At 43.2% G+C, this 26,496-nt stretch overlaps 1 protein-coding gene across 1 annotated transcript in view; it reads right to left on the bottom strand.

Annotated features, from left to right (window-relative positions):
* Positions 1-25,680, bottom strand: part of SAMD8 (sterile alpha motif domain containing 8) — a 47,023-nt gene extending 21,343 nt beyond the window's left edge. Inside the window, exons 1-2 of the mRNA XM_019556089.1 lie at positions 25,541-25,680; positions 4,314-4,906 (exon numbers count right to left, since the gene is read on the bottom strand). Of these exons, the coding sequence (XP_019411634.1) occupies positions 4,314-4,891 (578 nt within the window). The 5' untranslated portion in view covers positions 4,892-4,906; positions 25,541-25,680. The remainder of the gene's footprint in view (positions 1-4,313; positions 4,907-25,540) is intronic.
* Between the last annotated feature and the right edge of the window lie 816 nt (positions 25,681-26,496).

The following is a 26,496-nucleotide window of genomic DNA, read 5'->3' as shown; positions in this document are numbered from 1 at the left end:
ACTGCTCATGAATGTTTACAGGAGTAAAGGCTATGCTATTGAAACCCACTGTCAACAGGGAGTGTTTTGTTGGTACTATAGAACATGATTATAACACAGTATGTGCAGATTACCTGCCTCTAATCAACCACGTAAATTACACTGAATTTTTTTGCTGGTACAGCAAAAAAGGTGTTTCATTTCTTGTGACATGAGTGGAGTGATATTAAGGTCACTTTAACTACATATACAGGGAGTGACTAGAAGAATAACTGATGTTCCAATTTAGTTTAGAGAACTTTTAAACAATCTCTAAAAGATGAGCTAATAGGGAGAAACTAGAACATGATTGCAATATCAGTGTCACTTCTCTGAACTTAATGGCTTGCTTACTGAGACTGTTCACCAACTATTTCACATACTGAAGTACAACAACCAGCATGCATCTAGTCTAGGTCAGCCATCCATGAAATTCAAGGACAATACAGAATACTAAGAGATAAACAATCTTCCCATCGCAATCAAATGGGACATCACCACTGTATCTACATTTACGACAAGCATGGGGCTGCTCATGTATGCCAGCTTAAATCACAGGCATTTATTAGATGCAGCAATATCTTGGTATGCAGCAGAGAGACCTCTTGGTCAAAGAGGAAATTGCAAGACTGTTAATCATTGCAATAGCATCATACAAATTCTCGCACCAGTGGACCGAAAGTGCTCGTGATATAGATTGAGCAGACAGCCACCAATCCTGGAAATCAAATTTACCTTAGCAAACCACAGGTCAAATTCAGGAAGTGAGAAAGTAAAGCTGATGCCCACCAGATTTCTGAATACAATTTATTGGTAGTTCAAGATATGACCTATTTCAAGGTATGGCCCTATTGCCATACTTTATTTCACCACTTGGAGTATAAGGCTCTTCCCACAAAGCAAATCAGAATAGGTCAATTGTGCATATCTATGCATTGAAAACAACACAAATCCTCTCTCTCAGGGATCATGGTTGGTTGGTTGGTAGGGTCGAAAGGGACATGAGCAGATCATCAATTCTGACCCCCTGCCATGGGCAGGAAAGAATGCTGGGGTCAAATGACCCTGGCAAGGTGATTATTTAGCCTCCTTTTGAAGACCCCCAGGGTAAGAGTGAGCACCACTTCCCTTGAAAGTTGGTTCCAGACCCTAGCCACCCCAACTGTGAAGTAATTCTTCCTGATGTCTAGCCTGAACCTACTCTCAGTCAACTTGTGGCCGTTATTCCTAGTTACTCCTGGTGGTGCTTGGGGGAACAGGGACTCTCCCATTCCCCACTGGTAAGTTTATAGACAGCCACCAGATCTCCTCTCAGCCTTCTTTTGTGGAGGCTGAACAGGTTCAGGTACCATAGCCTCTCCTTGTAGGGTCTGCCCTGCTGCCCCCTGACCATGCGAGTGGCCCTCCTCTGGACCCTCCTCTCAATGCTGTCCCCATCCCTCCTGAAGTGCAGCGCCCAGAACTGGACGCAGTACTCCAACTGCGGCCTGACCAGTATCGAGTAGAGGGGAAGGACCACCTCCTTGGACCTGCTCATGATGCATGTGTGGATGCATGACAAGGTGTGGTTAGCCTTACTGACTACGTCCTCACATTGACAGCCCATGTTCATCTTGGAATTAAGTGACTTCAAGATCCTTTTCTGCCTCTGTGCTATTGAGAAGGGAGCTCCCCAGCCTATAGGTATGCTGCTGGTCCTTCCCCCCTAGGTGCAGTACTTTGCACTTGTCAGTATTGAAACTCATCCTGTTCTCATCTGCCCACCCCTGTGACTTGTCCAAATCCAACTGCAGCCTGTCCCTCCCTTCTATCGTGCGCACTTCTCCCCACATCTCAGTGTCATCTGCGAATTTCAACAAGGTGCTTTTCACCCCCTCATCCAAGTCGCTGATGAAGATGTTAAACAGTGCGGGCCCAATGACCGAGCCCTGGGCGGGGCCCCACTGCCCACATCCCTCCAGGTCAAAAATGACACGTCCGCCACCACTCTCTGGGTGCGGCCCTCCAGCCAATTTGCGACCCATCTGACTGTGTAGGCATCGAAGGCACTGTCGCCTAATTTTTTAGCGAGAATGGAGTTAGAGACCATGTCGAAGGCCTCCCTAAAGTCCAGAAAGGCTACGTCCACCGAGACACCTGTGTCCAAGGATTTTGTGACCTGGTCATAGAAGGCCACCAAGTTGGTCTGACAGGACCTGCCTCTAATGAATCCATGTTGGTTGCCCCTAAGCATAATCTCTCCTGCTGGTCCCTTGCTGGTGTGTTCCTGGATAATTTTCTCAAGACTGAGGTAAGACTAACAGGCCTATAGCTTCCTGGGTCCTCCTTCCTCCCTTTTTTTGAAAATGGAGACCACACTGGCCCTTTTCCAGTCCTCTGGCCAGAGCGCTACGAGTGCTCGTAAAGCCGTGCCATGGGTGTCGCAATGACCTCTGCCAATTCTCTCAGCACTCTGGGGTGGAGAGCATCTGGACCTGATGATCTGAACACATCCAGCTCCACCAGAAGTTCCCTAACTAGGTCCTCTCTGACCCTAAGCCTGGCTGCGCCTCTCCTGAGTCTGTCCTGAATCCCAGTGGAAGGCAAAGAATTTGTTAAAAAGGTCAGCTTTATCGTCTGGTGCAACCACCAGATTGCCAAGTGTGTCCTGCAGGGGCCCCATGTTACCCAGTGCCGTCTTTTTACTCCCTATGTATTTAAAAAAGGACTTTTTGTTGTCCTTGATCCTCGTTGCTAGTCCTAGTTCTGTCTCCACCTAGACTTCCTAGCAGCGCCCCCTACAGTCATGAGCAACGGAGGTATAATCCTCCTTGGTGATGGCCCCTCCCTTCGATTGGGTGTACGCCTCCTTTTTAGCTTTCACACATTCCTGAATGCCTTTGGTGAGCCATGGGGACTTTTGGGCACTCTTGCTGCCTTTGATTTGCATTGAAACTGTCACCCTTTGGGCTCGGAGGATCATCTCCTTAAGGAACGACCACTCGTCTTGGACTCCCAACTCCCCCTACCCTCCGGTACCTCAGTGCCTCCTGGACTAATCTCCTTAACTCATTAAAATCAACCCTCCTGATGTCCAGTTTACCTAGGAAGCTAGTACCTGGGGAAAGCACAGGTTAGAGAGAGAAAACACATCTTTCTACAGAGACTTCATTTAGTTTTGTTGACAAAAGGTGAAGATCGCAGGTAATATGCAAGCAGTGTTCAAGACAGAGAGACATAAACATGATAATAAGAGAGTCTGCTGGACAAGGAAGGTATCAGTTCCCAGCGGGGACAGTCTGAAGTAACACAGGAAACAGTACAACAGCTCTGGGGCTCAAAAGTAGAGCAGTCTTTGAAGGTGCTCTGACCATGTAAACTATAATAAAAGACAGGAACTGCTTGGCCTTTGGATGGAGGGAGGGTCACAGGATCTCCAGCTGGGTGGCCTTTCTCCCTATAAACAGCTTTGAGGCACAGCTATGCATTTGCTGCTTGGAACTTTGAGTGCACTTGTTCTCCCCAAGAAGTCAAGTCTCTCTCTCAGGGGTAGAACTGGATGCTGGCTCAAGTCAGGGCTATAGAAAACTAGAGGGCAAGGAATGAAGGTTAGGGCCTCTGAGTGTGAAGGAGCAAAGACTTCCACCCTTACTCTAAAAGCCATACCTGGGCTGGGTTCATGGCTGCTCTCCGAGACCAAACAAGGCCATGTGCCTCCTTGGCAGGACTCTGTGACAATTTGCAGTCCTCATTTGTGAAGTACCAGCAAGAATTCAACTCAATTTCCTGGCACGGAGTAAAAGGGGAAGTGCAGCAACATAGGGAAGAGCAGCACAGTACGTTTAGTTCTTTAAAAAATGACCTCTAAATCAGTTTAAGGGGTGGAAAGAGATTCTGGACCTCAAGTGAACGGAAGTTCTTTCTGCTACTACTTTGTCTTTGCTTAGACACACTGCTTGTGTCACCTACAAGAAGGAAATTACTATTCAAGTTATTTGCAGCCTGAGAAAGATGAGTCAAATCTTGTACTATATACTTTATAAATAAATGGTTATCTAAGGTCATGGAACTGATCCCTACAGCCTCCTTTTAAAATATTAATTGTGTAGTAGTGACAGCAGCACTCATCAACCATTCAATTTCTTTTCCCAACTTTATTTTAAACTTCTCCGGCACTGCAGCATATTACTAAAACAGGCCGTTTTACATTCAGAAACACAGTACCTTATAAAATGGAAAAAATACTGAAAATCTGTTATTCTAAGCAAATGTGTAAGCATTTGTTTTAATCCCATCAAGTAGTTTAAAGAACTTACCTGTCTAGAAATATGTCTGGTAGTGGTGGATATGTTTGCATGTCAGGTACTCGTTCATGTACTATAACCATGACAAATGATGTAAAGCCAAACACTATGAAAACATAAACACAACTTAAAATAGTCTTCCAGTATTCTGGGTCCAGTCTCCGGCTTTGCTGTTTGCTTTTTCCATTTGTGTATTGATACTGATCATCATTTAAGTCAGTAACTGGTTCATCACAATCCCGTGGTACTTCACCATTACAGAACCAATCCGTACCCGAAAGGGAGCCAACAGTAGGAGAAATAGTTCCAATGTGACTATCGCTACTGTAACCCAACTCTTCTAAAACATCAAAATGTTGTTTTTGCAATTTGCGTATAGATAACATGAGCCTTTTGATATCTCCTAAGACTCTGATTTCCAAAGGAGGTGATCGTAAATCATATTCAGTCAGAGTTAATAATGTAATTCCATCCAATCTGTGCCTATTGCACAAGATGTCCACATACTCGCAGAAGCCTTCTTCCCTCAGCCATTTGGCTACATTCTTGGTAGTCCAGCGTCTAATGCAAAGCTGATTGTTGCCTGCCATTGTCTTACTCTCCGCCTGCCAATAAAATACATAAGTTATACACTAAAAAGAGAGATTAGCGTCAAAAAATATTCTTAAAGAATTAATTTGTGCATACTTGTTCTCTGCACTGAATGTTCTTAAGTGCTTCATAGGAACATATTAAAAACATTGTTCTTCCAGTGAACCTGTCTTGTCTACATAAGCACACTTGGTAAAAGTAATCCAAATCAACTAAAAATTTAAATTGACTGTAAATGCGTATAAAATTAAACCCATGTGGAAGACCCTTACCTAAAATTAAAGTAGTTTTAATTTAATTTACTTGAATCCTACTCTGAAACAAAATAATTATTCCTTATGCCACTCTTTGTTTTCACAAAGAGCCATAACATTCTCTCAGAAGAGGCTTTAGAATGGGTAAGTTGGACTTGTTTTCTGTTGGGCTTAACAGAAGAGTTGTTTACATCCTGATTTCAACATGGCACTTTTCCGCAGGATGCAATTCCAAAGCTATGTAAAACTAAAAGATAAAAAGCAAAACCCTGTCACTACACACTTACCTAACACAACATCACCACTTAACCCTCAGCCCTGACCTATACTGCACCACTATTTCTGTCCTGATCTCTCTTATACACAGTACAAGCGTGTCCACATGAGTCTGCACATGCCTCTTGCCGTATCTCAAAGCAGTTATCGAGGTATCAAAATAAAATACAGGGGAAAAACCCAGGGCAGAACACAGTCCAGGACTGTGCCCTGAGGCAACCAGAGACTCAGGTCCTCCAAAGAGATGCTCTGGTAGTCAGCCAGAGCATCTCTATGGCTGCCCCTTGCCCCACTGCTGAAGCACATTGTCTCCACGTGCAGCCTGGAGTGGTGCTGCCTGCATGGACTCTGGCTGTCCCAGGTAAGTAAAGGTAAGGAACTGGGGGTGGGGGAGGCTGGCGCAGGGGGCTGAAGGGTGTGGGGGAAGGGTGGGTCCCCCGCCAGCCCCCCACACAGCCCACAGCCCCCACCCACAGCAGCAACTCATAAGGGCACTGGGGGCCCTCCAAGCAAAGACCCCCTGCAACACAGCACAGGCCAGCGCAGCTCAGCCCTGGCTGCCTGGCACCCAGTGCTGCCTGTGGTAAAAATCACTCAGGCTCTACTTCCCCCTGGCTGCAGATCCGAGAGGAACTAGTCAGGATTATTTTGCCCCAAGTGGCACAACTTGCCCCACACCGAAGTGCAAGTCTGGGCACATGCGCAGAGGGAAAAATCCACAGCTCAAATTTGTGCCACTCTCATTTGAGCTCCTGCAAACACACGTGCCTGCATGTGTGGACACGCCCTAATTGTCTAGTCATTCCTCACTTGTTACGTACATAAACAAGAGCTATAAGTTGGTTAATTTTAAAAATCGTGACAAACTGAAGCAAAAGAAGAAAAATACTGGCAATATACTTATCTATTCATTTAACACATTAGTGAAGTACCAGAACATTAAATATGTTATTTTCAACAAGAAAAAAACAACAATTTAAATAGTTTCATTGTTACAGAAACAGAACACAAATCTGCTAAATTCATGGTTCAGCTTTTTCCTCCCACAGTCAGTGGGAGAAGGGAAATGCACATCAACACTAATGTACTACAAAATATTGCCAGCATTGCTTTATCAGCTAGCTCTCTGGAAAAACAACAACCCTACTTAAAAGAGCAATGCTGCCAGAACCCCTGTTCTGGGCACAGTTACACTCCCAGAAGAGTGTCTGAAGAGCATTTTTGTCAGCTTGGCTTATGCTGTTCAGGAAGGTTGCGTGGCTATGGTAGGCAGAGGAACTTCACTGCCATATTCTGCATTTACACTAGGGCAGAGGTTCCCAAGCTTTTTCTTATTGCATACCCCTTTCCAGATTTACCAGCTGCCTACATACCCTATCAGCATACATTTTATATTTTAACCCCTTAAATTCCAACTATAATTATAATGAAAGTTAAATCTGCTATTACACAATTTCTCCCACGTATCCGCCAGAGACGTCTTGTGTACTCCCAGGGGTATATGTACTAGCGCTGTGCGAAAGGGCTATGTTTCAATTTGGTTTCGGATCCGGCTGATTTGGAGGCACAGTAATTCATTTCAGTGTTTCGGATCACTATTCTGTTTCAATTTGGACGAATCCGTTTCGGAATTTCTACACTGTTTCTGTGATTTGGCCACAGGCCATCATGTGGAATCACTAAAATGCCTATAACTTTGTCATTTCTTGCCCGATTTGGATGTAAACTGCAGGGATGGTAGCCCCTTCTAAGGGCATTAGGTCTGCCAAGTTTCAAGGAGATAGGTGCAGGAGTTCCTGTGACACTGCACCTCAAACTGTTCAAAGCAAAACTTTTTTACTTGTTGGCAGCATGCTGTTATATGCAAATCCAAGGGCTGCGGGGTATGGGCCCCCAGATCTGTACACAGGATGATAGCAGGCTGCCACTGCTGGCTGGGGCCAATGCCTGCACTGGGTTCCTTCTGACGTTCAGCACGGGCCACACCAAGCAGACTCTCAGGTGCTGGCTCTGGCCCCGACCCCAGCTAGCAGCATGCTTTCTTCCTGCGCACAGACCTGTGGGTCTGCACCCCCTAGGAGGGCTGTGGGGTTGTGCCAGACTTTTCCTGGGAGGTGCAGGCACCCAGATCTGCACACGGGATGACAGCAGGCTGCTGTCCCTCCCCCAGAGCACTGGAATTGGAAGGGACCTCAGGGTCACAGACATTGGCCAGCTACAGATGTCAATATCAGAACAGTCCTTCCACCCCTTGCTCCTCCCTCTTCTTAGTTTCTGTTTCCCTGCAAGCCCGGCTCCAAAACTCTGAAGTTTTCTGAAGCATTTTGGATGGTTTCATTTCAGAGCCTTCCGTTTAGTTTCGGAGTCAGTGTTTTAGGCACCGAAATGGACTGAAAAACCTTCAAAACGAAACGGCTGCCAAAGTTCTGTGCAGCCCTAAAGTGTACTACCCATTTGGTAACACCAGCACTAGGAGATCTGCTGAAGTAGCCATAGCAGCAGAGGCTCTGTGGCAGGGGTCCCAAGCTCATTTGGCCCTGTGGTGCACATGAGTGGCCCAGGGGTGGCCAGCAGGCCAGATCAGGTCCACAGGCCCTCCCTTCCCCCAACATACCCCCATCTGGAGGCTGCTTCACCTAGTCTGGGACCTGTGCTGTGTGATGTGGATCCTGCAGTGGCCAGAATGGGCACCATGTGTAAGAAAGTCTGGCCGAGCTGCACTTGGCATCCACCCCAGCCATATCTGGGAATGCACTGCACACAGTATGCATCCCAAAGCAGGCACTAAGTCTGGTAAAGTCCAGCCTGAGTGGCCACTATAATATAGATAAGATCTGCAGGTATATCTACAATGCACTATGCAGCACCTTATAAACTGGGTACCAGAAACAGTACAGTCCAGTAGGCATGGAGTTCCACCCAAAGTAACTTACCTTCCTTTTCAAAGTAAATTAGCCCAGAAGGAGTACCACACTAATGCTGCAATACTCCTTCCAGTTCCCGAACTAATTCGCATGAGTTTCTCTAGGCAGCACTATGTTCTGCAAAGTAGACACAGCCTATTTTCACATAACTTTTGAGGGTGCAGCTGTTTTGTATTTTTTGCATAAAATGATCCTTATGAAATGATAGGTTTCATCTCACTTGTACATTTTCCAAAAATCTATTATTGCAACAAGCAGCATTAAAGGTCACCAAGATTTTTTCCAGCCTGTAACTTACTGCATGTTAACAGTTTCTAACACGTGTTCAGGCAGCTTCCCTTAGGTCTTGCACAGAAGCAGGGCAGAGAAACATTTTTTAAGAACAGAAAAATGTGACTGAACAACCACACTGATTCCAATGACATGGTATCCAAAATCCATAACTGGGAGTTTCTAAGCAATGCATCTCTATGGCTGTGATAGAGATGTTATGGCACAGTGATTATGGACTAATTCAGAGAGGAATACGTTTTCATAAGCAACTACTTACTTGATTAGATACTATGAATGGTCTGACATAGTAAACTATTGTATATGAATGCTTATGCCTCTCTAGTTATTTAGACCTGTGGTTTTCAACCTGTGTTCTGCAAAAAACCTAGCACTCTACAACAGGGCTGGGTCACATGGCTCCACATCAGTCTTCAAGATATGGGCAGGGAACTGATATGAAAGGGTTCCATGACATCAGCAAGTCTTTAAAAAAAAAAATCACTGATTTTCAAACTTCCTAAGGTCATGGAACCCTTTCATATCAGTGCATAATGGGTATGCATCAGGATCTGGGGAAACCTGTTCACCAGAGCATCCCAGAGGATGACAAGGTCCAACAGTCACAAACTCCTGCAAGACCATTTCAGGCTGGACATAAGGAAAAACTTCTTTACTGTCTGAGCCCCTAAGACCTGGAACAAACTCCCCCCAGAGGTGGTACAAGCAAGAAACATTCAAGAAACATTTGAACTTTTATCTTGCTGGGATCCTTTGACCCCAGCTGACTTCCTGTCCCTTGGGCAGGAGGCTGGACCTGATGCTCTTACGAGGTCCCTTCCAGCTTTAAAGTCTATGAAATTTAGTTTATAAGGTATCACGCTGCTCTGCCTGACTTCAGCCTAACATGGTTAACTACCTCTCTTCAGGAATTTTTAGTCACGCAGTTCTTACTCTGTGTCCAAAAGCAAAAAGCAATTAATTTGTGCTCAGTGTGACTATTAGACCATATTGACTTCGGGGGGTTATGAGGCTGATCTGTGTAACCAAAATTTAAATAATAGTTACTCTCTTAAGAATCAAATTTAATTGTAGCAAATCCATTATGGAGCTTCCTTAAACCTACAATCTTCTCATTAACAGATCCAGCTACAACCAGTGAATTACACATCTAACTTTTTCAAATGTCTACATATTTGGGTAAAGTAATTTATAAACATTATTGTACAATGGATCATTTCAGTTGCCAATTACAATTACCTCCCACCCTCTTCATTCACTTTAAAAAAAGTTGAAATATTTTGAAACTATTTTAACTACATTCTAGGAACAAGTTTTTACAAGACTCTTTTCATCCAAGGTAAAAAAAAATCAGAAATTATTTCCTTTCCTGGAGAATAAAAAGTACTAAAGCATCAGTGGATAGCTACATACAGTAAAACTTGTGATATCCGTAAATTATTAGAGGGATAGCTATCTCCTAAGAAGCATAACTTACTACAACAGATAGCAGAACCTTTCTTGAGTAGGAAGGATAAGATGCTTCTCACACAGCATGCTCTTCACAAGAAGCAATCACTTGCTAAGGAGGGGGAATGGGTTAAAACATAATACCCAGGGAAGTCAGAAATAGCTTTTCACCCCTCCAATCCCATTACAAAGACCATAACAAAGATAAGCCAAATTTTTCGATGATCTACCAAATACAATTAATAATGCTTTGCAAATCATACTGAAGAGTTCTACAAATCTTCCCTGCAACTCTTATGTAAAGGAAATGATCTGAAGTGGATGACATACCTCTGACCTCACATGACTTAAGACAAGGGTTGTCAACCAGAGACATATGTACCCCCGGGGGGAACCTGAGAAGGCCCTAGGGGGTATGCATGGGCAGGCAGATGGGGACAGAGCGCCACCACCCCACACTGCTGCCTCCCAGGAGCAGGGCCAGGGAGGAAGGGGCCAGGACAGGGCACCCCTCTGCAGGCCACACAGGTGCTGCCTTGCTGGCCAGGTGCGGGGGGAGGGGGGCGAAAAGCTCAAGCTCACACACAGCGGCCATCACCACCACCCACCATCCCATGCCACCACTGTGCACCCCCACCCCATGTCTGGCTGCCAGGGGTACACTTATTAAAAAAGGTTGAAAACCCCTGACTTAAGAGAAACTTGTGGGTCCAGGGAAGATACAGAGTAATGAAGACAAAGGCAGAAGCTACATATTACTTACAGCTACTTTGACAAAGTACTAGTAGCAAATGAAAGAAAAGAATTAGATGGATTTTCCAAGGCCCTTAGCTCAATTCAAAGAACTTATTTTAATATACACTTTATAGATAAGGGTCTCACTAGCAAGGACACTTAATAAAAGGACAAAGGAGAAATTCTGGCCACACGTTTAAAAGAATTTGGGATAAAAGAAAGAATGAAACAATGGTTAGAGTAAAAACTAGGATAAGGAGACATTGATTCAGTTTCCTTCTCTGCAGGTCTCTGTGTAAATCAAAAACACTGGAGGACTAATGATGATACTGAAGGACAGACAACTTAGAAAGCTAACCTTTTATAATATGCAGCATATACATTTTGATTAATTCCAAAGTGTCTGTCACTGGTATTCATGAAATTAGGGGAGGATTTTACAATCCACTAAACAAAACATCAGTTTTCATATCTAAATTATTCATCCTTTGCCTGCAGAAATACAACCAAAAAAATAAAAAATTCCATGAAATCAAATTTAATGGATACCATGTCCTAACATTCTTTCCTTTTAAACTGTATAGCATCCATTTATTTCATTTAAGCTTATATAAAGAACATATGCAACTACCCTACATTTTGCGCGCGCACACTCGAAAAAGACCTTAAATTGTAACTTTTCCCCTGACAAATAAAGATTACATACCAAAAGAATAACCTGTAACCTCAGAGTTCCCCCATTAAGTCTGAATTTTATTACCCATAATGCAACAAACACGTTAGCATTAAAGAATATATATTGCATTTTCATAGCCAAACATATCCCGATTTTTAACAATGCCATAAATTACTCAGACTTTCACTTGAATTAAACTAGTATTTTCCTCCAGTCTGCGTTGTTCTTTCATCTCTCTGACAACCAAGTAATAGATCCTTTTTTCAGAAATCATTTCTCCTCCTGACCAAAAGCTGTGGTTTTCAGAAACACTGCACTTATTTCAAACCGATGAGATCTGTCAAAGTGACAAACAAATGGATATACAATGCAGTAATTCAGCTTCCTTGAAAATCACTAACTACATATGCTATCTGACACATTCTTACTTTACTTATAGTTTCAAAAAGAAATATTTAAAATGCCTCTTTAAACAGAGACAAAACTTAAATTTTCAAAGGCTACAATTTACTAGTACTTTAAAAGTCTCACTCATCTAATCAGGTAAGTCTGTCTAACCCAGGGGTGGGAAAAATGCGGACCGCAGGCCAAATGTGGCCCACCAGGCCATTCTATCCAGCCCGTGGGACACCTAAAAAATTTAGAAAGTTAATCTCTCTCTGTCCCAGCTGCCGGTCATGTGGCCCTTGATGGCTTACCAAAATTCAGTAAGTGGCCCTCCACCCAAAATAATTGCCCGCCCCTGGTCTACACTAATTCAATTATACCATTATTTAAAATAGCTCCTGTAGAAAAAAAACTAAGACAGATCTATAAATCCACATAAGATTCTTAACTTCATTATTCCCCTTACACTATGTCTATCGCAGGGGTGGGCATAATGCCGCCTGGGGGCTGGACGCAGCTCGCCAGGCCATTCTATCTGGCCCACAGGGCCCCTAAAAAATTTAGAAAATTAGTATTATCTGCCCTGGGCTGCCCGTCATGCAGCCCTCGACGGCTTGCCTTAACCCAGTAAGCGGCCCTCTGCCCAAAATAATTGCCCACCGCTGATCTATTGGGAAAACAAATACAAAATTATTTCGGTTGGGCAGCATCAGATTTTATTTCTGTATTTTATCAAAGAATGAGTACTTACACCTTTACAGCCACTGGTGTTCTTTGATGTAGATATCTTGATGGATATGTGCCCCATATAACCTGTAGTGCCCACACGTACAACTCTACATGAAGTCACCTCCCCTTTTACCAAAGAAGGGTACAAAAGAATGGACTATCCCCTATTGCCATTTGGATCCTTCAGTACCCTGATAAAAAATGTTCAAAACTTTTTGTGTGTTTTAGTGTCAAGTGTGTGTTTTAGTGAATTAATATGCAAAGAACATCTCCAAAGAAACATTAACGTACTGTATTTTCTTGCACACTATATGTACTTTTTCTCCAAAAATCAGCTGCCCTCCCCTCAGTTGGGGTGTGTCAAGCAGAGAAGCTGATTTTTCTGCCCAGAACAGAAGCACTCCACTTAGATTCCTGCCCCCAAAGCCACAGCCCAGTAGCATCAGCAAACCTTTCTTTTCAGACTAGAGGGTCAATGGTTCATTGTTCTTCAATTCACAAGTGTTAACAATCTCTCTTTTTTGGGAGTCTTGAAGTTCCCAGTCCTCTGGCAAATTTGTTGGAAAAACCGTTTTTTCTTCATTCTGCCTTCCCAGAAACAAAGGTGTCTATCTGATTTTTGGACATCCTCTAGGCACGAAAATACTCAAAGAATGAGGAATGATCGCTTAATGTATTTGCACATGCTGTACATCATTCTTGGTTAAACAGCAAATAGCCTTTTTCTTTAAGAGATGGGAACTAGGAACTTACCTAAAACAAGGATTGTAGCAATGCTCAATCAAGAGGTGAAGGGTCAGAACTGTAGACTGGTATCAAAGAGTAGTGGTTGTTTGAGGCAAACAGCCACAGTTTAACATAGATGCTTTGCTAATGTTGGGTGTAGGGACTCAAACATGCCACCAACATTACTTAAACTCTGACAGATTGTGCCTTCATGTGAGATTTAAGTGTTGCTTTATTGATACCTATTGCAGAACAGAACCCAGAGAACTTCATCAGTCTGACACTCCTCTTATAAATTTCTCCATTTCTTCTTTAGAAAAAGCTTTACGTGAACTCATTTTAGATTATATTTTGAGAAAGCTTTCATATCATACATTTGGCAGTATACAGTCTTCATATAGGTAAAAGTGGAGAGGTATTTGGGGAGTCAGATGTCAGGCACGTTATAATGTGTCATAAATCCAATGTCTATATTGAGTCCATGAGCTTTTGTATCTAGGAGGTTGATGAAGTGCTACCAAGCCAGAACCTTTCAGATGTTGCTGCTGCAAGACAGACAGCTCACAAAAGGCACAAAAACAGATCACTTCACACACAGCTTTATGTTCTTTCCATGTCCTTCCCCCAGGGCACTGTGATTGGAAGGGAACTCAGAGAAAGATCACAGTCACTGGCCAGCTACAGATGTCAATATCAGAGCAGTTTCCCTCCCCCCACCTTCCCAGTTTCTGTTTCCTGCAAGCCTGCCTTCTGAATCTCCAAATCAATGTGGATGCTTCCGATTCAATTCAGACCTTTTAACAGGTCTCCCAATTTGTTTCGGAGATTCAGCTGCCGAATCTTCTTCAAATCAAATTGGCTACTGAAGCTTTGCACAGCCCTACATACTAACTACACCAAAAACTCTTTAACAGTAGACAGAATACCATACCTGGGAAGACAATGAAGTTGTTCCTATTGCCATGGGCAGTAAAGAGACACTGGATGGCAGTTGGAGATGTTCTACTCCTTTAAAAAGGCACATTCATACCTTAAGCTTATTAAACACAGTGGGTTAAAATATGTTAAATTCCTGGCAGTTTCCTCAGGCACAGCTCCTCAAAAGAAAACACCATGTTTCCTACACATGACAGAAGGTCTAAATGTGGGATGACCGCATTGTGTAAAGTTGGACTATTTTACATACATTCTGTGCTTGTCGAATATTCAAGATTTAAAAAGTTGCCCAGTAGATGAAGTAGAAATCTTTTCCCCATTGATAAAGAAAACACTGTTTTCCCTCAAATCACCAAACTCCACTAAAATTGACTTTTATAATATGTATCATTTTTGTTATAAAATTAATGTTGCTTATGAAGAAACTAATGGATGTTTTAATTATGTAAGCTTCTGTACATGACTACATTACCTGGAAATGTATTTAAACTATACACTGTACTACATGCTTGTTAAAAAAGATGCCACAGTGTTATGAAAATAATGTCATTTATTAAACAGGACACAAAAATCAAGTATTTTAAACAAGGGTCCTCCTAGAAATAATGAGACTACATGGTCCCCATTTCCTGTACAACAATATGGGTCTTATTCATGGTTTAGCTAATCAGTAATAATGTCACCTTGTTTTGAGGTGCCTAAACTAAAGCAGTTTTAACCCAAAGAACTTCAATTTCGGTATTCAATACACATATAGCTATGTTAAAAGTAAGATTTTTAACCAAGACAATAGTCTTAAGTATTCCGAGTATGTGCCTATTATGGCCCGATTCCTACTTTTCTAACAGGATCTTCACATTCAATGGACCAGACTATTTACAGAGTATAGAAGATCTTAGAAATGGTCCAGTCATGACTATATGCCCCAATATGTGTAAAGAAAAAAATGTTTTCTTGGTTACTACAAGCTACCATATCAAAATAAAGATTAATATTAAATATAATTGTTCACGTAATTTGCTTATTGTATTTATTGCTGTATTACCTATGCTTCAGTTCTAAAGTAATTTCCTGCTTCCTTGAGAAAAAGAAAAAAATTCTAGTTATTCTCCTTCCCACCTTAAGGGAATGACTTAAGATGCATATGCCTTAGCATTCTTAACTAAAGAACATCCAAACAGCCTTTAAGTCTCAATGTAGGCTCTTATTTACTAATTTCACTTCTAGTTGATGTAGTTAAACTGCTAGTCGATCTTCCTTTTTTCATTGTGTCAAACATTTTGGTCATAGTGGGCAACTCACCTTCATTCCCAGCATCTCCTGAATTTGTCATTATCTATTTTGTTCTAGGGAGATGCATAGAATGGGAATGCTTATCGCATTTAATGTGATTGTGGGAAATATAGTCCCTCAGTACAACTTACTTCACTTTGTTCAGAGATCTTCCAACTTGTCTCTACCCCTTTTTTATTCTTCCCCTCAAAAGCCTTTCAGCAGCAGAACTTGTAGCAAACACAGGCAGACCATTTTCACTGTCTGTTTCACTTTGTTCATCATCAGCCTGGTCCTCCCTTGCCTTCTGTCACCAACTGCACTTCAAGGCTCAGCATGTTAGAACCCATGTATGCAGGGGAGCAAGTACATGAGTAACCCGAGATGCTAGAACGGTGCTAAAAATTCATTGCTTCAGGGCTGGCTACCGTTTTATAAAAGAACCAGTGCTGGGAAGCCTGGGAGGAAGTGTCAGTCAGGGACTGTCTCCTCAACTTGGGAAGTAGCTTGTGAAACAGGTATTTTGCAGCAATCTTTTTGTATGGTTACCTGATTAGGCAATTGTGTACTTTTTTTGGCAAGGTGCTGAAGATGCCTCTAATGGGACATTCTTTCCTGACTTCTTTTGGTCCTTGTCAGCATTTATCTTTTTTCTACTGTTGTTCTGTTTTCTCCCTCACACATCTCTTCCTTTTTCTACATTCCCCTTTAGTTGTGTCCTCTTTTTATCATTTCACAACACTATGAAAGGACAGTGTTCCTTCTTGAGAAACACATCCAATTTCATCTTCTGCGCTGCGTGGTGGTGGCTTCACTTGTTTTCTTTTTATTGCAACTGGCTACTGTCAAGATGGAAGACACAAGCAACTCCTTACTATTCTGATTCTTGCCAGATCCCCCAGCACCTTTAGATTTAGGTAAGTCACTAGTAGTTGAATCTGATACATCTCCAGGAGATACTCCTGCTCTTCCAATGTTGACAATTAAATTATCTGCTTAGCACTGGCTGAGATTCTATAGAGTTTTCCCCCTGAACTGCATTTCCTTTGGTCTTCCACTTACTTCTGACATACTTGTAGCATACTTTTTAATTGCCTTTTAAGCCCCTACCAGTTGCATCACAAATTGTGGCTTGGTCTTCCTGATTTTCTTCCTGCATGTCTATGTAATCTTTTTATATTCCTTCCTGGTAATGCGACCAATTTTACACTTCTTGTAGGGTTCTCTGTTGCATTTCAACTCACTGAAATCTCTGTTTAGCGAGGCTGACCTCCTATTGCACTTCCCATTCTTTTATCACATCAGGATAGTTTGCTCCTTTACCCTTACTGCCAACTCCTAAAAGCACAGCCCTCTCCCCTGGGCTCTTTCCTCCCCATCAGATTTGTTTGCCAAGGAATCCTGGATACCAACTCCCTGAGTTCATTAAAGACTTTTCTGAAGTCCAGTATCTTTATTCTGCTGTTCTCTTTCTTTCCTACCTTTAGAGCAAGGGCAGGCAAAGTCCTGCAGGGCCAGATCGGGTCTGCAGTGGACTCCATTTCCCAGCAGCCTCTGCCCACCACTGCTGCTACCAGTTTCCATGGAGACCCCAGCAGCAGCAGTGCTATGACAATGCAGGGCCAGGGTTCCATGGAGACTGGCCCCAGCAGCACTGGCAGGATGTGCAGCTGAGCGGGGAGCCACTTCAGGGCTAGGATCTTGTGGCAGTGACAGAGGTGGGGCAGAACTGCCACCTGCTGCCCATATACGTGCAGACAGCAGGTCGTGGCTTTTCCTTGGCTCCGACCATTCTGTCATTGCTGCAAGATCCCAGACCCAGACCCAGAGCAGCTCCCTGCTCAGCCACGTGCCCTGCCAGCACTGCTGGGGCCAGTCTCCATGGAAACCCTGGTCCCGCACTGTCATGGCCCCCACCACTGCCGAGGTCTCCATGAAAACCAGCTGCAGCGATCCAGAGAGGGGTTTCTGGGAAATGAAGTCCAGCCACTGGCCAGATTTTGCCCACCCCGCCTTAGTATCTTGAACTCCATCATTTCATGGTCACTGTCACCCAAGTCATCTTCCACCCTCATTTTCACAACAAATTCCTCCCTATTTGTAAGCAGCCAATTGAGAAGAGCTCCCCTGCATAGCTGGACTTTTTGTCACTTGTACCAAAAAGTTATCCCCAGCACACGTTAACAATTTGCTGGACTACTTGAGGACTTCTGTGTTCCCCTCCTAGCAGATGTTACAGTTTTTGAAGTCCACCATGAGAACCGTGTCCTGTGATTTGGAAAGTTCTGTTAGTTGTTTAAAGAAGTCCTTGTACACCTCTTTCTCCTGCTTTGGTGGTTTACTGGAGATGCTCACCATGACATCTTCCTTGATGCACCCAGACCTTTCCAACAGGCTCTCAACAGACCAGCTTTCCACTTAGTACTGCACTTCAGAATACACATACATCTCCTTTATATATACACACAAATTCCTCCCCTTTTCCCCCTGCCTATCCTTCATGATCAAGTTATACCTATACATAGTTTCTAGGGTCGGCAGGGACCCGAGTAGATCATCTAGTCCAACCCCCTGCCGTGGCTGGAAAGAGTACTGGGGTCAAATGACCCCAGCAAGGTATTCATTTAACCTCCTCTTAAAGGCCCCCAGGGTAGGAGCCAGCACCACTTCTCTTGGAAGCTGGTTCCAGATCCTAGCCGCCCTGACCATGAAGTACTGCCTCCTGATATCTAGCCTAAATCTACACTCTACCAGCTTACTCCTGGTCACTCCTGGCAGTGCTCAGGGGAACAGGGACTTCCCCAGTGCCTGCTGATCCCCCCTGACTAGTTTGTAACAGGCCACTAGATCCCTCCTCAGCCTTCTCTTGTGGAGGCTGAACAGGTTCAGGTCCCGTAGCCTCTCCTCATAGGGCCTGCCCTGCTGCTCCCTGATCATGTGAGTACATAACAGTACTCCAGTCACATGACTATCTTGCCACACCTCTAATCCCAATTCCACAATTGTACTAGGACCTCCAATTCTTCCTGTTTATTCCACACGCTTCTCACATTAGTATATAAACATTTCAGGTAACTGACTAACTCTTTTCTCCCTGAGAACACTGGGCTCCTGCTATTCCCTCTACTCTATTTTTATGTATGTCCTTTGGCTCTTTACTTATCTCGGCTTTTGCCTCCATCCCCTAGTGAACCTGGTTTGAAGCCTTCCCTACAAGGTTAGTGAGCCTGTAATAATGGCTTCCTTCTTTTTGGAGGATGCTCACTAATGTAAGGAGCTGATCCTTAGCCCAACTCTTAAAATGAAACCGCACATCTTGTAAAATCTAGACGTCTATTCTTGCACAATCAATATAACACACAACTAAATTGTTATAGCTATATGTGACATTGTAAATAAAAGGATAATCAGTGGTAGTATATTGGTTACTTTAAATTAGAAAGGGAAGAAAAGAAAAATAATTCTTTGACACCCATTCTTACATAAAAGGCAGATCAGGGTGCCACCTTAAAGACCAACTCATTTCAAGTGTCAAGTCACGCACACTCTCTCTTATGAGTATTTTGCTGCTATCATTACCACAAAATGCCACTCAGCACGCAGCACTGTCAGCCATAATTATAAAGAAAAGCAAACTTGTATCTAGTATTGTAACTAATCTTTTGTTCTAGATTTTGAAATGGAAGGAAAAAAGTAAGTGCCCTCAATAGATCGGAACTGCTAAACTATTTTATCATTTATTCTGCTAATCTACATATCAAATTTCTTATGTTTAGAAAGCCTTTTTGTTTAGATTGTCTACATATCCCTACTGCAAGCAAACAGCAGGAAATTACTCACATGTAAATTGGATTCAGAATCAGTAAAAATGTAATTATGTTTTGCAGTAAGCTGAACCATACACTAACTGGTACTTTATCTTTACACCTTGTTAATCCAAATAGGTGATACGGTGCTCCCACAAACACTGAAAAGCTCAACCTCCAACCTAACCAACAAAACATCTTTCATCCTCACTCGTGGTACTGACTTTAAAATCAACTAATCAAGCACTACACTGTATCAGAGCATTATTGCAAATACTGCTCTATTAGTATTTGTATATCACTCTGACAAGAACTATTTAGGCACTAATTATTTTTTTCCTACTTCAAGATAACATAAGCAAACAGGGCAGGATTGGTTTTGCTACTTCAGTTCTAAGTCTTTCTGTTCTTACAATATACAAAGTACACTTTATGTCCTTTTCTACCATAAGCAAAATAAGGCGAGACAAAGGAAAGGGAAAAATTATCTGTATTTTGCTTGTTAGCAACAGTGGAGCCTTTCAAGTAAAAGGTTATTTTATTCATTCCCTCTCTTACTCCTTCAAATTCTTATTATGCAAGGCTTGATCTTTCTAGTTTGGTGAGCAGCCGTGGACTTCTCCCCATTTTAAATATTTACCATATTAAAATAAAAGGAAAGAGAGGGATCCCCTGAATGTGCCCTAGTGGTTAAACATTATTCTGCACACTACAACTAGGTTGAAGAACTGTTGCACTTGGTTGTACAAAAACAGACCTACATTTCAGAATTATAGCTGGAAAATCAGAAAACTTTCATCCCGACTCTCTTAGCCACTTAACTAACAACAGGCTGTTATAAAAAGTTTGATCTTTGCAGGTTTACAGAATCATTCCCCCACACTAGCATGATATTAAATAGTCTTTTAATTTCATATCTACATCTAATAAATACACTGAGTTTCCCCTAAGTTTCTTGCCATTGTGGATGAAATAACTTCAGCCTCAGAACTGCAAGCTAATTTGCATAGACATATACCTGAATGCATGCACAGCTCCCACTCATTTCAGTTGTTCTATACAGGCAAAGGGCTTACTCAGCCTACTTATATGATCTCCCACTTACCTTCTAAAACAGCACATGCGTGCAATGCTTCGCTCACACTGTATCATCATAATGTCAATTTTTTTTTATATAACTTTATTTTTGGTTGCTGAGTTAAGCTATCATTCATCACCAGGGGCATCAAACTCACCTTGCCTTGTGGGATGGATAAGTGGCACAGGATTGATATATGGGGCAGGTGAATGGTGTAGGGCTGGCTCAGTGGGCCAAACGGGGCTCACAGACTCTATTGCTCATGCCAGATCTAGTACATGCAGTGCCTGCTTCAAGACGATCAGGAAGAGGCCTGGCATCCCAAGTGGTTGGTTGCTGTTGAAGAAACAAACCATGGGGCTGGACTTCTTCCCACAGTGCTGTTGAGGCTCCAGCACCACTGCTCTTGCATTGGATGCCTGGCAGTCAAACTCAAGAGCTGTGGCACCAGAGCTTCAACAGCACCATGGCTTCTTCTCATGGCAGCAGCCAAGCACCTGGGCGTGAGCTGCAGCACTGGAGCCTCAGTAGTACTATGGTATGTTCTCATGGCTGCAGCCAAGTACCCAGATGAAAACTGCAGAAACACTGCAGCTTTTGCTCACAGTAGCAGTCAAGTGCCCAGGCAAGAGCTATAGGGCTGGAGCTGCAGCAACACTGAGGCGTGTTCATGTGGCAGCATCCATGGGGCTTCCATGCTGCTACTCTTGCCTGGGCACAACAGCACTTTGGAAAGATGACTAACACTGCAGGCACTCTGCTGCTGCTGAAGGAACAAGCCATAGTATTGGGCTTGTACCATGGTGCTGCTGGGACTCCAAGGCCTTCTCTCTCACATGGGCACTCAGCAGCCACCATGAGAACAGAAAGGCCATGGTGCTGCTGGAGCTCCAGTGCCACAGGTCTCACCTAAGAGCTTGCCTGCTGGGGCTGATAGATCCCACATCATAACCCGAGTCCGGGAAAAAGTCTCTGGGCTGGATGACCCAGCTCTGTGGGCCACATCTTGCTTGTGGCCCTATGTTTGGCACCCTGGTTTATATAATCCCTGGTTTCAAATAATTTACACACTGTGATCCCAATTCTGTAAGATTCACATACCAAAGTCATCCCACCGAGTTCCAATAGATATCCAAGTTTACAAAGACACACTTGCATATAAATCTTTGCAAAACTGGGGCCTGCACCACGCTTTGAGGTCAACAAGTCTATCAGAAGCAAATACATTAGCATCTACCTTCACCTAGAAGAGTTCACATTTTAAAAATTTGACTGCTACAATAAACTAATAACATTTACACTTCAAATGTCACAATCTTGTTCATATTCTATGTTAATGAATGAGAAAGAGATAGGATAACTTTGGGATATGCTACAGCTTAATTTCAAGAGAAAACCTTAGGAAGTGACTCTGTGCAGTGATTCATGTTAAGTAACCTCTGCATTTGCATGAAGTCACTCAGCAACTTTTGTGGGAAAGTGTCTAGGTGAGGTTCTGCCAATGCAGATAAGCAAAAAACTGTAAGTAGCTACAGTAAGATAAAGAAAACATGCATTTAACTAAAATAAAATGTTCTCTCTCTCACCCCTGCTGTTTTTCAGATAACACTAAGAAAGAATGATCCAACAGTTTACATTAAATTACTAAATAATTTTTCATCATTTTCTCTGGGTTGTAACAAATTCTTCAAAGAAAAGAAACAACACTTAGTTTAACTTTATAGATAATAACTGTATTTTGTTCAGAGAGATTAGATGTCCAGATAATTAACTAAGGCAAAACAATGCCAACAACATCCAAACTGCTTAGACTATACTGAGCACAGGGAATCTGTAACTTTGGAACTGTTCCATGCTAGCAAAAAAATATTGCTTTCACTGTCAATATTGGCATCCAAAAAGCAAATTTAATTATGAATTGGCTGTAAATTAGTGCTCTACTCTAGCTAACTGTTCTACACAGAATGATGAAACTGCATCAGCATCATATTTAGTTACATAGTCACACTGGGTATGTCTACGTGTTCAATTAATGCGGTTTAGGTCGCGCATTCAAGCTACTACCTCTATTACACAGTACTAGAAAAATGCACATTAGCCTATTTTAATGCGTATTAGCTAAACAAAATGTTTTTTGTAATGCTTTAATGCACATTAAAATAAGCTAATGCATATTAAAGTGGACACATAGATGCCTATTGTTTAAAAGGTGACACCTTCAAATAAAAAAGTGATCCTCACCCATAATAGTTAATGATCATAGAGAGTTTTTTGCAAGAGCAGAGGTGCTTAGTCTCCCCTGAAGTTTCAGTATTCTTTACTTCCTACCTGAAGATGCTGTATCCTATTACTCAAAGCAGACAGTAAACTTTGCCTTAGAGAATATGGTATCACTTTGTATGTCAAGTAATTCCAGCAACCTTGAACCCTACAGTATATCAGAGCATCTACTGACTTCAGATCTCTGCATAAACAGGGTTCAGCTGAGCAGCTCTCAGGGCAGAAGTCAAGACCTAGCCCTACAAACTGATTTCAGAATCAGACTCCAACTCTGCCCTCAGAGAGGTGCTACATGAATTAAATAAACAACACTGCTGAAGTGAGTTAGAACTGGAAATAGAGAGAAGCATTGACATGAATGATTATAAATACGAATCTTGTCATGTAAAAATGGAAACTAACCTTTTTTCAGAGGCTGTTCCATGCAAATACAAAAGATGGGCTGAAAGGTATGGAGGGGAAAAAAAAGATCAGATAGGAAAATAAGCAGATATACTAAGGGACCTGAGAAAGAACGAAGACCTACTCATAGTGCTGGTAACTTTTAACTTTCATTCCAACCACTTGCCAATTAGAAAAAGCTATGGAATTACATGTTGACTAAGTATAAATAAAAGATCTACCTGCAGTTAATGAATGAACATGACCAGGTAAGTTTTAATTCCATTTCTGAGAAACAGATTTTAACAGGCTGCCTTTAAGTCAGATACACATTCACTATATCTACAGACTGTCTTCCAGATTAAAGCTTAGCAGGATTTTTATACAATTTTATACAACATTAAAAAAAACCAACACCAAATAACTTTTCATCATAAGGAGCCATACTGATCCCCATATGGCTTATTAGAAGGGATGGATCTTTAGATTTAGATACAGACCCATATTCTTTGAGCCAACAGCGTAACTTTCTCCAGCTACCCTCCATGTGGACCATGAGAGACTTTACAAGTGTGTTTCACAGCTAGACAACAACTTGGGAATCTTGGCCCTTCCAATTCACATTCTAAAAGAACTGTCTTTCTGTAAGCCTGTCTTCCGCACAAGCCCTCCAATAGCATCCACAGTTTCAGGCCTGAACCCAAAGCTCTTAATCCACCTCCCTTCATAATTCCTATCTTTTCCATGTGTCATCTACTCCTTCCCTTCCCCCTCTCTCACCCCAACACTTATTCTCTCTCCTAACAGGGTTCCTTCTTCCCCACCTCCTTCTTCTGTTGCTTATGCTTCTGCATTTAATTCTGTGCACTTTCTCTCCTACACTGATACTACCAGAACAGGCATAAGAGCCTAGGAATCTCTTCTTTCTGGCATCTGGTGCCAGGTACTATTGCAATCACTCCTAAATACAAGGAGCAATTCCAGATTAAGTCCTGCCTTGTCCCTGTCACCCTCAAATGGAGTACCCTCTCTCTCCGTGTTGAGATTGTGCCACTCAACATCCAGCTGCATGAATGAGTTCTGTGGAAATGGACCATACCCAGCACAAGCTTATTTCTTGAATAATTTTGCTGACAGCATAACCTGCCAGATTCCTGGATTTTAAAAGCTGGACACAGAAACCCAGAAAGTCACAAGGCCAGATGAACTGTATTTGTAAAACAACAAACTGAGACGAGAAACACTAAATCCTTCTCTGTCATCAGCTTTTTTGCCCATTTATTTACGAAGCTGGGAAAAAATAACTATCAGAGTATGTTTGCAAGAGGAAGCTCAACCCAAATGAAAACATTTCTTTATGCATAGCCTATAGCCAGATAAACAGATCTGTAAGAAAGTCAAGAAAACTGCTACATTTTGGAAACCCAACTCATTCAATCACAGAACCTGAACAGCACAGGCAACATAGCTGCAAGCTTCTTCCCAGCCTCAGGCTACATAGTTCAGAAACCTGACCTTCAGGGGGCCCCAATTCGTACCAACTATCAATCCCGTTTTAAGCAGAAAGCAAAACACCACATTCTCCAAATAAACATGCTCAAACACAGCAAACTTGTACACAGCATTACTTGTGTACTCCCTACATATGCTGGTGTTCTTGTGTCTTTCTGCTTCCATCAGAAATGTTCTGCTATGAAGACTGCTGACTGGAATAAGAAAAACAGTTAGGCACTCTGGATAAATCAACTAAAATGAAAAAAACACTTTAACCAGCAAAACCTTAAGGCAGCAGTTCTCAACCTTTTTAGGCTCAACACACCCCTCATTAGACTAGAGACCCACTTCTTGGAAATACTAAGTCTTATTTTCCACGCTTTTTTGAGTGTGGTAAAATAAGAGCAGCAGTGTCTCTGGGGCGCAGTACTGAGAGCCCACAACAGGCCAGGACGGATTTAACACTCAGAATCCCTGCTTGAGTCTCCATGTTTATCGTTTGCACGGGGAGCAGTACTCACTGCGTGCAGCACCCTGGGGCCCCCTTGAAAGGGCCTCGTGGCACCCCAAGAGGCTGCAGGCCCCTGGTTTGAGAACCGCTGCTTTAAGGGAAGTTTTCTGGCCGGCCCTTGGACGCTGCCTCTGGCAGCTCCCAAGACAGAGACTCCTTCCCGAGGCTGATGAGGAGAGAAGCCTCCGCAGCCCCCACAAGCCCACGATGAAATGAAGCCGACCGGCCACCAGCAGCGGAGCGTGGGACCCAGCCAGGCAGTCCCGCGGCCCGCCTGCAGCGCTGCGCGGCTCGGGACCTTGCCCCAAAACCCGGGTCACCGCACGGCCGGCGCCAGCTGCGGGAGACAGCACCTGGGACCCGGCCCCACCAGCCGGCTGCCATGAGACCGCGCCCCTCGCGCAGACACGGAGCACAGAGAGGCGGGCCGCACCTTACCTCACCTGGGCGGGGCGGCGGCATTACGTGGTGGCGGCGGGGGCTCCCGGTGGCGGACAGTGCCAACCCCGCTCAGGCTGCAGCCACCCCATCCCGCAGCCGGAAGTGCCGCCCGCGGCGAGCTAGCAGTCCCGGCGGCGGCAACTTCCGGTGAGGGCGGGGCCTCGGCCCCGGGGGTGGGGCGCGCGGCGGGTGCTGTTCCCAGGTTCGCGGGATCGGTCGTATCTGTAGGACTTCGGCTCTTGTACGCTGTCCAGAGCAGGTGGGAGGTGGGAGGTGATTCCCCGGGGCACCTCAGTGGCCTTTCGTGCCAGAGTTGCTCTGTGACGTGCAGACTAGGCAGGCTTCTTCCGTGGAGGTGTCCTGTGTCAGGCAGGGAGGTGAACATTTGTTCTGTTCGGTTGGCAATGAAGTTTACATTTCCGAACAGCTAAATACGGTATCATCCATGTTTCCATGTAACATGTATCCCTGACACATGGAAGATAAACCTCCCCTGTACACAACGAAGTTTCTTTTCCACCTAGGGGTGTAGGTTGTAGCCGTGTTGGTCTAAGGGCATAGAAAAAAAATGTCCAACTATTTAAGTTGGTCTAATAAAAGATACCAGATTCACCCAAAAAACCTTGTCTACCCTTTCCATCTAGGAGCACTCTTCCAATCTTTGAGTTCTCCTCAGCCTGAAGAAGGGTGTTTGGCCCCGAAAGCTTGCAACAACAGACATTTTTTTGCTACTATTCAGTTGGTCTAATAAAAGATACTGCCTCTAACCCAAGAGCTTTGTTTATCTCTCTTTCTTAACCAACACAGCTATAACATATATCCACAAAATGTACAGTGACTTTTGAGACAGCTAATTGATACAACATGTGCAAACCACAAGTCATTTTCAGGGAGCTTTAATTAACTTTTGGGCTTGCTTTTTCTTAAAAAAAAAAAAATATATATATATATATATATA

Source organism: Crocodylus porosus, unplaced genomic scaffold (genome assembly GCF_001723895.1).
Source record: "Crocodylus porosus isolate Cpor-Errol unplaced genomic scaffold, CroPor_comp1, whole genome shotgun sequence".
NCBI lineage: Eukaryota > Metazoa > Chordata > Crocodylia > Crocodylidae > Crocodylus > Crocodylus porosus.
Note: the sequence above shows the minus strand (reverse complement) of the source record. Positions and strands in the feature narration are given on the sequence as shown.